Raw genomic sequence first — 12,418 nt, 5'->3', positions numbered from 1 at the left:
GTTTGAGTCCCGCTGAGCTCGTGCGCTGGCTTTGGCGGTGCTTTTTTCCCCCCAGTCTTAGCTGAGACGTTGTTTCTAGCGAGCCGGCCCTGGCCAATAACTCACGTACATCAACGAGACGCGAAACCGTCCTGGTGTAGTTCGCTGACAGCGACCTCCTCTCTATAGCGTTCGCCCTGCTAAAGTGCAAAAAGTTGGGAGGAGTTTCCCCTGAACACTTAGCCTGTCAATCCGCATCTTGCAAGAATGACTGCCCATGTAACATATCTCCAAGCAGCCACGCTGCAAAAGCTAGTCTGGTCACCTTGACTTAAAAAATGCTTTGTCAGGATGCCAGTCTGACAACCTTGGGCACTCCTTAGCAAGGCTTTACTAACAGACGACCGACACACGCCGGTAGCAAGATGGCGGAGCAAGGACAGGTTCTTTCGTCGGCCGGTCGCGAAGTCCAGAGCGCGCTGCCCGTGTTGTGGTAGCCGCAGTCGCGTACCTGGAAGCGTATACCCTCTCCCATTGTTTACGGAAACGAGCGACCGGCATTGCGCGGCCAGGTGGTCGTACGTTTCCCGGATGACACCGCTCACAAGTCTTTGGCCGCGTGGCGAATCCACGAAAAATTCGTTCGCTTGCGGCAAGAAGATAATTCATTTGCGCGCGCGTGTGTGTGTTTGCATCATTTCATTTTTATATCTGCGTTGCTTTCATTCTCTACTTCGTTGTTTCTTCTTTTTTAACTGTTTACTGTTTTTTTTTTTTTTTACGGTCCACAGGAAGGTATTCTTGAGGACGGGCGTCGGGCGCTCAAGAGACATTGTCATGCCGCGCACGACTTAGATGACTCCTTCCAAATTGTTCGTTATATAGCTGCGAGGCTAATGAAGTCTTTTTGCGTCTACTTCTCTTACCGATTGAGCTGCCGACCGAAGCGTTGCTAATTCTAGCTCCGCGTACGTGTCGAAGGAGTGTCGAACAAGAGGAACGAATGATTTGCCTCAGATTATTTCGTCAATGAGGTAAGGTGTTCAGTCATTAAAACTAGTGACGTTGACACTTCTAAAACCATAATGATAAAGTGAGAACAAAAAGACAGAAAAAAAGAAAGAAGGTTATGGGTTTTTTTTTAAAGATCCGTGCACAAATGGCTGATTGAAAACGTTTACAGGGAAGGGCAAAGAAGAAAAAGAAAACATTTCAGCAAGTCACAAGCGGATCAGAATTCACTTGGCATACTGGATGCTGCTGGTACAAACGTTACGCGTTACATTGTGTATACTCAAGGTCGCGTAAGGGCGCCGTGGTTTGCAGACAAGACTAAGTACGGAATTTCGCCGGCTGAAATTACACGATGCTTGAGAGGTGCGCGGCTAAAGCGCGATCCAAACCAACGCTTCTTTTTGCGCCTGTAGGTCGTGCGGCTGCGGATGTGACGTATTTTCGTGACGTCACGCCGCTTCTTCGCTCCTTCCGGGCGCGCACAAGAAAGTTGGTTGATTTCAACTTCTTTCTCAACGCGCACAAAAACGCGCGGTGACGTAGTAGGGCGCTCCTGTGTCCCGGCCAATCGGTGGAGGGCAAGCTAGTTCCGGCTCCGCGTTTCTCGCCGTCTGGCTGCCCTCTCCTCCCTCCCTTTTATTCTCTTCCAACATGACAACGCGATCTCTCTCTCTCTCTCTCTTTCTCTCGCCGTCTGGCCGGCCAGTCTGTCGCAGTTGCACTTTGCTTGTGCGCTCGTGCCTGCGTGCGCGCGTGCGCGCTCGCCCGAAGTTTCGCCCGTCCAAACCAAAGCGCACGGTTCTGACTCAGAAAGCGCGCCCGGAAACAGCAAAAACGCCACGAAATGCGTCACATCCGCAGCCGCACGACCTACAGGCGCAAAAAGAAGCGTTGGTTTGGATCGCGCTTTACTGATTATACTTACCATCCCCCCCCCCTTCTCCCCCCCCCCCCCCCACCTTCCTAAAGAACAAAGAAGAAAAAGTCCCCAACTATTGGAGTTAGTTACCTTATGCAGCTATATAACTCGTATACATTAGCTTGCGGCAAGTGTAAGTCACGTCTCATGAATCCTACCCCATCTGTGCGTGGCCCGCTGGCACGCATAGCCACCTAAAAAAAAAAAGTTAGAAAATAAATAAAGATGCGCACCAAGTGCAACTCGATTTCTTTGGGAAAAAGAAACGTAATTACGGAAGCCAACCCTGCCACTTATCGAACACCAACTCACGACAAATCACGAGAAAAAATATATATAATCAAAATAATAATAACAATAAAATAAATGGTGAAGAATCGAAATGGCTCAGTTCTGTTTTTCGACATTGAGCCTCCAGGGAGAAAACGATTGCGTATAGACAAGTTCCATTTTGGACGCCCGAATACGTAGCGATAAGCGGACTTCGTAAATAACGTGCGTGCGAACAAAATGAGGGGAGGGGGCGACGGCCACGCCCCCTCTTTGGGGCAATCGTACAAGCGCCAAAAAAGGTTGCGGGCGGACACCACTTTTGCCCGATCGCAGCAATTCGAGAGCAATTTACCGGGAGTCCCACGTCGCACCGCCATCTAGTGTGTTCGTTTTTTGTTTTTTTTTTTTGTCTCTCGTACAAATTTATATATATCAAGTACTTGCAGAACCTACTGGTTTCGCCCAGAGACAAGGGAAATCTCGTTTTCTGAGCCTCCTTTACGTTTTCGGAAGTTATAATTCCGGGTTGAAGTCGAACCGAACGAAAAGTCGTAATTGTTCCGACTCCTCCTACCATTTACTAAAACGAACACCCGAAAGTTGCAATTTTCTTTCCTGCTCACAGATCGTTTTCGTTTGTTTTTTTCGGTAAATTTGTATCTGTATTCTTCTCGCACGGCTTTGTTTTCTATTTAGTCTGACGTTGTCCGCTTGGTTCTTTCCGAATCGGCCGCACTGAAGCCGTCGTTCTGCTAGGTCATCTAAAACCGGCCACCCTGCAACTTTAGAGAGGCGTTGTACAGCGACCCCTTGTGTCAAGTGTTCGAAATTTGAAGGTGAGTGGAAGGGGGGGGGGGGGGGGGGGGCGCTATGCTTTAGTGTCTTCCAAAGCGGGGGTTGCAATTACAACACCGACAACGACGATAGAAGCATCTACGTCTCGGCTGTTGACTCCTTGACGCCCTTGTTGTGAGTGCGTTGTTGACCTACGATTCAAGAAACTTCTGTTTGGAAGCCAATTTGTTATATGAATGTTTAGGGACTGCAAGTCATGTTGAAAATTAATGGCGTCTTATATCCGCTCTTCGTTGACTCCAGCGATAGCGCCCCCAAGTGAACAATATACGCACTTCTGGTGGGATGTGCGATCCTACCGTTTCTTAAAGTGAGCAAGGTAATTACAACGACTAATCGAGCGACAGCGAGATCGTTGCATCAGAAGACGCCTTTCCCATAATTTTGGCGTTTCGATTTGGTGTTATATAAGTGCTTTTCTTGTGGTGTTTCTATGTTCTGGTGATGTTTTTTTTTTTTGTTTTTTTCTACAAGTTGACCTGCTGCGCCCGAGAAGGCTTCGCTGCTGTCGCCCGAGGGCACGCGATAGAATTGGAGCCGTTTTCGGGGAAGCCCGTGATCGTCGTCTGGTGTCGGCAGACGCGGGGACGAACGGAACGCCGGTTAGACCTAAGTTAGGCCTAACAAGGGGCGGTTCCATAGACGCCCTCTTGCCGTGGGAAAGTGAGAATAGATAGCGAGAAAAGTCTCCCAAGTTACTTGGACTGGGGCCAGCTGAACTTAGAGGAGAGATGAAGCGTGAGAAACAGGGACAGAAAAAGACAGACATAGACATAGACGCGGAGTGTCTATGTCTTTTTCTGTCCCTGTTTCTCACGCTTCATCTCTCCTCTAAGTTCAGCTGGCCCCAGTCCAAGTAACATGCACCAACTGGCTCAATTGAAACCCGTAACTAAATCTCCCAAGTGTGTGTGGACCCGTGTTTTACGGCGGCGTGTAGCTCCTTGGTTTTCGGTGCCTTTTGTTTTGTTCGCCGTTTTTCTGGGCAAAAATGAATGCAACAAATGTGCACTAAATATGTAATGTGTAAAAAAAAAAAAAAAAAACGCAGGTGAAATATGTTTTTAGTATATCGCAAAATTCTTTCCATGTTTTATGCATTTTCTTAATATACCTATAATGGGTGTTCGTTTTCATTCGTGTATGTCTTTGTGGCAACGATTTTTCAGATTGGCGATTACACGCACATTTTAGTATGTGACATAAAATTTCAATTATTTTCACGTGCATGCGCCAATGTGCCTCTTTTTGTGTTATTTTTTTATGCTAGTTTGACTATATTCATTAACGTTTACAAGAGACGTTTATGTGTACGAGTATTTATTTACTTGTACAACCGCCCTCTCATGGAAGACACCGAAAACAGCGTTTTCTAATTTTAAACGAAAAAAAGAACAGCGCAAGAGGAAATTTGTGTTAATTTCTAAATTAAGTGAGAATAGCAACGATAATAAAAATAAGAGCGATCACGGAAGGTTTTATGCATTTCAAATAAATATGCAACGAAAATGGGGGACAGGTAAAGGATCTGTACTTTCATGTTAAAAATAGCGCAAAAAAGACGGGACAAAAAGACGAAGAAGCACACAGGACAAGCGCTTGTCCTGTGTGGTTCTTCGTATTTTTGTCCCGTCTTTTTTTGCGCTTTTTTTTACATGAATGTCCATTACCAACTTGCCCAGCACACCAAGCATTCACAAGATCTGGACTTCTACGCGCGTGTGCAAATGAACTTGAGAAAAAAAAAATATTCTTATTTCTGTGAGTCCTTTTTTTTTAGAGACAACCTTTTTGTTCGATTTTCGCATGAAAATTTTGAATACGAAATCAAAACGAGTCTCAAAACGTTGCTGTCGGCAAGATACCGATTTGTTCTGCCCGCGGCTTCCGCGGTGTTCATTTTATACCGTATATAGTCTCTATACTGATCACCACGCTTCCTAATGCCAGGATGGACCGCCTCCTTCATACGACGTCATACGAGTGGACACGAGGGGGCGCCACCGAAACCTCTCGAGGCTAACACTATGGAACAACGCAAAATCATCATAGAACCATAATCGTCTAAGGACCCTTCATACGGGCATCATATTCGGTGACCAAGTCCATGCGCCCGCCTAGTCCCTCCGCAATTCCTGTATACATATACCCACCCGCACCGTCTGCAAGACGCGCTAGCCGTAACCATAGCCCCCGAGGGCAGCCATAGATCGGGTCGAGCTTCTTCTTCGGTGCACTTTGGGTTAATTCTGCCTGTCACGGGGTCGTGGGAATGGACCTCTACCGCTCTTTCTCGGGGGTCGACGGCAAGACACCGGTGCTTCGAGAGCTGCAGAGCGCCGAGCACCGTTCCGGCGCATACCAGACCAGTGCCTGTCCTGCGACCGTATTGTTGTTGTTGTTGTTGCCTTGACGACGGCGTAGCTACCCTCATCGGGGATGTAAGGGCGTGACCCCTCCCCGATGGTCGGAGGTCGCGACCTCCCCCCGTCTCCTGCTCCTGCAACGCTTCGAGGCGTGGACGCGCCTCGGTGAAGGATGCGGGACGAGATGAAGCTCGCTTCGCGTACCAGGACTAGATGGACCTCCGGGGAGGGACCTACCTTCTCAGCGGTGCCCCCACCGTCCGATCAAAAGAAAAGTAGCGCCTAAATTCACGCCTGAAAAAACAAGATGATGACTTCTTTTTTTTTTTTTACGCGGATTATTTGGATGGAATGGTGGGTGTTCGAGGTGCCCGTGACCTCTCAATGCCGTAATTAATTTAAATTAACGTCACCAGACATTTTACGAGGAGATGGTGCTTCAATATATCGTTAGTTTTATTTCAATGTGCAGAGGGTTGTCAGAGTACTGATAAACACATACAAAGGGTTTGTGAGGGTGCCGCACATTTGTAGTCTTAGACTAAAGTAATGACCGCATACTATGCGTGCAGCTTCTATAACGGACTGTCGCATGCACGATACGTACTGAAGACGACCAAACAGGTCCTTCAAATGCGTTCATTTTTTAAAGATCGTGTACGATCTTTAAGAACTATAGTTTTTGGATTCCCCCAATATATTTTGCGTCCTTGCTAGAAAACCAAATATAGTTAATACTTTTACTAAGTCACAATGTTATCTTTTTTTTTTTTCATTTACAAGGTTTGCCTTTTATTCTTTCTATGCTTCTTTTGACCTTTTTCATATATCCCTCGAGTTTTACATAATATTTTTTTAATTTGTTGTGAAATGTGAGGCTTTTTATACATTCATGTTGATTGACTGGCGAACTGGTGAGATTGATTGATAAGTATTTGATACCGAGTTGTTTCAAAATTTGTTTTACTTTTCTGCCTGCGTGCAAACCAAAGTAAACGGCAGAGAGAAAACAAAATTTAAAAAAGCCTGTCCACGCTGTCATTTAGGAGTTTTCGAATTCTACATAAGTTTCCTCCTGTGAAACATAGATTTGCTCCTGCGATACACATGTCAGTGATTCTATTTTCGGGACTAAAAACGCCGCGAAAAACTTACGTTTCTGACACTCTACTCTCTATATTCGTTTCCACCTAAAAGAAACCGATTTACGCATTTCTCATACGCCGCGCGAAGTAGTCCTTACAAGAATTGGTTGTCGGAGGAAGAAGCGGCGCTTTTGGTGCTCGAAACGTGTACGTCTTGATAAGATAACATATATGCTAGGGTTCGGACTTTTCGGTTTAAACCGATAAACACCGATAAAAGTACGCCGAATTCATTTTCGGAAATTCGGTTTTAACCGAAAAAGGTCAGTTTGAAGGTTCGGCGTTTTCGGTTTAAACGAATAAAAACCGATAAAAGTATGTCTAATCGTTTTCTGAACTTCGGTTTTAACCGCTTTGAGGGCCGCGTTGAGGTGGCTGGGGGAGGGGCGGTGGCAAGAGGGAGGGCTTTGCAAGGTTCGACACTGTGCGACGTCTTCGTGATTGCCCTCTTCCGAACTTTAACATGTAACAAAAGAGGTCTTCGACTGGCCTTCGCGGGACATCTGTGTCCTTTCTGTGATTGGGCTTAATGTGTCAAGTTCCCGATCCTAAAAAACAAAAAAAAAGTCTCGATGTGGGCTACTGTAAGGATTTTTGTTTCCTGCACTTCAGTGGACATCGAGGAAAGCCGTCAATTAAGACCTCTCTTAACGCCCTCTCTCAAACTTACCTGTAATTGAGAACATAAATACAATGGATTTCTTTTTTTTTTTTTTTTTGCCATTCCACTGGAGTGCAGGTAATCACCTCATACGGTCACGTCGTCAGAATAGGAAGGAAAAAGAAGCGCGCTGAAGAAGTTATGCCCGCGATTTCGAGGTGTGTCCTGACGGAAGTTGTAGCGAAAACGACGCACGCATATGTGCCGTCATTCTTTGAGTGATCACAGATATCACAGTTAAAGGATAATCTGATCCGTTGTCCGATGGTTTTCTTTCATATTCACCAAAAAAAAAAAAGCAAACTGTAAATTTTTAGGAAATAAATATACACCGAAAAAAAACGAAAATTTAATTTTAAAATAAACACCGAAAAAATACGCCGAATTTTGAAAAAATAAAAACCGAAAACGCAGAACCCTAAATATATCTAACTTAAAAGGCACCTCCATATATTTTAACTTTCCACATAAAGTGAGAAATTATTATTGCTCCGCGAAAGGCCGGACTATTTTTTTTACGGTTCTTGAAGTGAAAACGTGTATGGTGTATACACCTGTTCACGGAATTCACGTCGATTCGTTCAGTCCAATTTTTGCCGGTTCATAGTCTCACTGGCAGAATAAGAGCTTCGGCAAAGCCTCCTCTACGCTCACAAAGCCTGGCAGTTCGACGACGGATCCATAGAGTGCGAGGATCTGGTAGCACAGAGCATCAAGTCATTTCTCGAGGAACCTGGACGTCAGCGCACAGCTCTTGCAGCGGCGAGGATCCGAAACCCACTTGCCCGCTCGGAAGAAGTGTATTTCGGCGTCTGGCCGCAGCGGGGCGCCAGTAACGTGGCTCTCCTCTCGTCCGTTGTCTCCCTCTCCACCTTTTTCATTTCGGCGGCCGCTTCTCGTGCCGACCTACCGGGCTTTGTCACTATATGGGAGGCTATGGCTCAGGGTATGCTCCTCCCACTCCTTTCCACTTTAGCGGAGCGAACGCTGTAGATGAGGTCACCTCCTCTCCAGCGTTTGCTCCGGCAAAGGTGGGGAGAGTTGGGAGCAGCTCCCCACCTCTGGCAGAGCATGTTTCATATGCGCCCTGCCAACATTTGTTTTTACGCTGTATCGTCACCAGGCCGCAAAAGGACACATGTTTAACGAGCTGAGAGGATTGCTCTGATCGACAGAAAGCTGTTTTTTTGTTTTGTTTTGTTTCTTCGATGCGGCCAGAGCACGATTTGGCGTCTGTCGTTATAATGGGGACTAGGTCATCAGGGTGCAGCGCTACAATTTATATTCGTATTATTATTATTATTTCTATTATTTTATGTATGAAGTCACGGCCCCTGGCACCGAGAAACCTGTTCGGGTTGGCCTGAGGAATCCGTTTCCAACTTCCATATTTCGTCTTGACAAAGTGACTCTTTCGCGTTGCTTTTCTTTTCTTTTTTTCTCTCTTTATTTTTTCCTTTTTGTTTTGTTCTAAGGCTATACGGTTACGGCTCACCGGCTTGTCGGAAGCAGCCATGAGGAATTGCACGTCGCGCGACAGCGGACGTAACTTGCAACTGTTCCGTTTACGCGCGTGTGTGTGTGTGTGTGTGTCAGTATGTGTGTGTGCGCACTTGTCAACAGAAAGAAACTATACGCGGCCCCTTCGATGCTTTAAAAAAAAATTCGTATAGCAAAAAAAGAAAAGGGAAAAAAGATTTCCGCAGGGTTAAAAGACCGCGCGGATCAGGATTAATAATTGACGAGCTTTCGCCCTTTGAGGTTACGACGCCAACCTCTACGTCTAGTGTGTATATATATACTATACGTCAGGATAGGATTATGCACCAAATGCGGATGTGTGTTGCCCGATAGCGAAGCCAATAAATAGTAATGCGCGAGGGAGCGAGGACAAACGGTTACGGTATCCCGCAACTCTATGATTGCGATCTTTGTATTTTTGCAAAATATGCAATATCAGGTTTGACAATGCAGATCGGGTATATGTTTCTTTTTTTTTTTTTGAACGAATAACGGCGTAATTTGATCATTAGATTAGTGGTTTGTTCTCGCGCGTCCTAAATTTGAGAAGAGATTACCACAATATTAATAAAAAAAACACTTTTTTTTAGTCGGACAGTGATATAGTGAGCGGTGATACGTATTAACTAATTTAACGCTTATCTAACAACGTCGCAGTTTTTGACTTGAAAGAAGATGTATTGTCTGAATCATAAAGCCCCAGTCGCACTGCTCATAAAATCATACAAACCACAGACGGTGGTCCCTGTCAGACATGATGACAGAACTGTCTAGGTTCAAAGTGCGTGTGAGCTTCGTACGAATTGTAATAGAAAAACTGGGTGGTTTATTTAGGAACAGTTGTAATACCGTACATTGGTACAAACTCGGAAACTTGGGTGCGAGCCGGATGCCCATCCGACCGCCTCGATGGTCTCGGTGAACACAATATGGCGGATACTCAAAAAGGGGATGATGTCCATCACGCTAATGCTGACGCTAACAGTATATATGTTTCGAGTGGTCTGTAGACCGATTTTGTACGACCAATGAGACAGGAGCGCAAAGAATAAACACGCTTCGGATGCTTTTTTTTAAGCATAACTTTTTGGGAAGGACAAAAAGGGCACGATGGAAAAATCACGGCAATCGAAATGCAAATAGTATGACAACCAACACAAACAATTAAAGGCATCGTGGAAAAAGGAAAGCTATATGGCGATTATTATGATAGAACGCGAAGCTTGAGTTCAAGTCGGCGACTTAATGTGCATACTGCGTACTGCGATACATACGCGGTTGTATAGCCAGATAGTTATCATCACTTTTTTGTTGATCACTAACCAGCGTTTTTATTTTTAAAGGCCGACGACCAGACTCGATATTCTGCAAGGCAGAAGATCTTCCACACCATGGGGGAGGAGGAAACAGGCAGCGGTGGACAGGGTAGAAGGTGGAGGGAAGGATCCGGGGGAAAAGTGGTAAGCGCCAACTGGTCGTTGGTTTTTAAGGTGAATTTTGTTACAGTCAGAGTCCGGGTATATATTTACGAGAACATCCCATGGGACCGAGACGCTAACTAAAGGCCTTCGCAAAAATCGCCTTCTGCGCGCTGCCATCTTTGCCTGCCTGACGCCTTCTGAGCATGCGCCCTTCGTCTGCTATGCGGTACATAGGACGCTGCGCATAAGACCACAGCTGAGTGATTCAGCATTTTTCGCCCGGGTGATAAGCGATGCAAAGGTCTTAGTATATATACACATTTCCGGAGCTTATCACCCGGGCTAAAAATGCCTAGTCACTGGACTCTGCATGCATGCGCGGCGTCAGATATTCCTCGGAAGAGAGCCACTGCGCACGCTCGGTACCCGTTTCAGATGCCCAATATTGACCAAGATGGCGGCGCGCAGCGGGCCATCATTGCGATGGTAACTGGGTTCGCCAGTAGTACGTAAAACTCAGACTTATACGTAGCGAACAAATTACTTCTACCTATAGTTACGTTTTTCGGTAACAAGTAACGTATTTAGTGAGGAGTTACGTCTACAACCCTGTTTAAGCAGTCTTGATTGATTTAATTATAACCCGAGTCAGGCACGTATTCAGGGGGGCGGCCCATGGGGCCGCCCCCCCCCCCCCCCCCCCTTCCCCCCCCGAAACAAAATCCTGGCTACGTGCCTGACCCGAGTATGCGTCTCTTGTGACAAAACCAGATGGGCAACCCGAAAAGCAGCTAAATAGTATGACGGTATAGCAACGTTTATTGTTAAACACGTCAGTTGAACTCTACAGCCGGGAATGTTCTCCACCCATCGAACGCAACAAGGTTCGTTGGTCGAACCTTTCAGAATCGTGTACAGACCAAATGTAGACCCGGAGGTTGCCAACGCGGGAAGGCACACAACCCATTGTCAACTTTCAGCTTTATAAGCAGATAGAGCAAAACAGAGAGAGAGGGGAATCTCAGATTCGCGAGCTCTTGCTGAAGGAAAATAGTGCCGTTCCTTCGAGCACGTCAGTAGAACGACTCCTCAGCGCCGGCCGAGTTGTATTCCCAAGGAAGCGGGTAAAACATAACTGATGAAAAGTTGGAGTGGCAGCTACTGATTAAGCACAATGACTACTGAAAAGCAAACAACGAGGCATGAAACAAGAGCAGTTGTGTATTTCGTGGTCAAAGTAACGAGAAAACTAACTCGTTACATTTTGAGGTAAAGTAACGCGTTCCTTTTGAGAACCAGTAACGAGTAACGTATTTAATTACATTTTTGGGGGGTAACGTCTGGCAAGACTTTGGTGGTGTATTTATCGTTGTATATCTCGCCCATACACCGGGAGTGGTCCCGAAGTGGCAACAAGTGACGTCACGGAAGCCGGAGTGTCACGTTGTCGGATGCCGCGATCCTGGCGGTTGGGGGGTGCTAGAAGTCCCGCCTAGAAGGACGAGCGAACGTGAACATGTCACTGATCGTCGCAGCGTCCCAGCTCCTGGCTGCCGAAGCTTCCGTGGACTGTTCAACTGGAGAGCGACCTGCAGCAGAAGCGTCTGCCACATCTGCCGTTGCTGCAGTAACACCGCCAGGATCGCGACCGGCAACAGCGCGCCACTTTTATGACATCATCAGGCGGAAATTGAAGGACCACTTTTTTTGGACGCTGTAAACACACCAGTCGGAGGACGCGTTCCAGGCGCCACATACTTTCATTGCAAGAGATGCATCCCTGTTACACAGCTCCAGTCATATGCTCGTTGCCGTAACCATTACACCGAGGTCGTTTTCTGACCTTTTCTATCTCCTCTCGTTTCTCTCTCTCTCTCGCTCTCTCTCCCAAATACATCTTCTTTCCCATTTACGCTTTCTCTCGCAGGCAGTTTGAAAAGCGGCCGTCGGTGCAGGCGAAACGACATCGGCGAGTGTAGAAACATCGCGTATATAATATGTCGAAACGCAAGGTCACGCAGGGTGTAGGCGGTGTGTGCTCCTCCGTTGCAACGGCTTTCCCAAGTACCTTTGCTGCACAACGCTTTGCGACACGTCTTCATCCTGTTTACTGCTTTTTTCACCCCCCTCTTCGTTCTCCGGCCGTAGTTGTTACGAGCAAATCCATTATGCTTACGGTGATCGAGAACGTCGTATCGAAGAAGGAATCAGTTGATGGGATGCAAATGAGACTTAGTCACTGACATGATTAGAACGAAAGGAAA

At 46.4% G+C, this 12,418-nt stretch overlaps 1 protein-coding gene across 1 annotated transcript in view; it reads right to left on the bottom strand.

The window, feature by feature from the left end:
• Positions 1–12,418, bottom strand: part of LOC8038343 (neuronal PAS domain-containing protein 4) — a 105,885-nt gene that overhangs the window by 73,317 nt on the left and 20,150 nt on the right. Inside the window, exon 3 of the mRNA XM_042288583.1 lies at positions 1,716–1,727. Within this exon, the coding sequence (XP_042144517.1) occupies positions 1,716–1,727 (12 nt within the window). The remainder of the gene's footprint in view (positions 1–1,715; positions 1,728–12,418) is intronic.

This window comes from Ixodes scapularis, unplaced genomic scaffold, assembly GCF_016920785.2.
Source record: "Ixodes scapularis isolate PalLabHiFi unplaced genomic scaffold, ASM1692078v2 PGA_scaffold10__122_contigs__length_95168666, whole genome shotgun sequence".
Classification (NCBI taxonomy): Eukaryota; Metazoa; Arthropoda; class Arachnida; order Ixodida; family Ixodidae; genus Ixodes; species Ixodes scapularis.
This window is presented reverse-complemented; position numbering and strand designations above follow the sequence as displayed.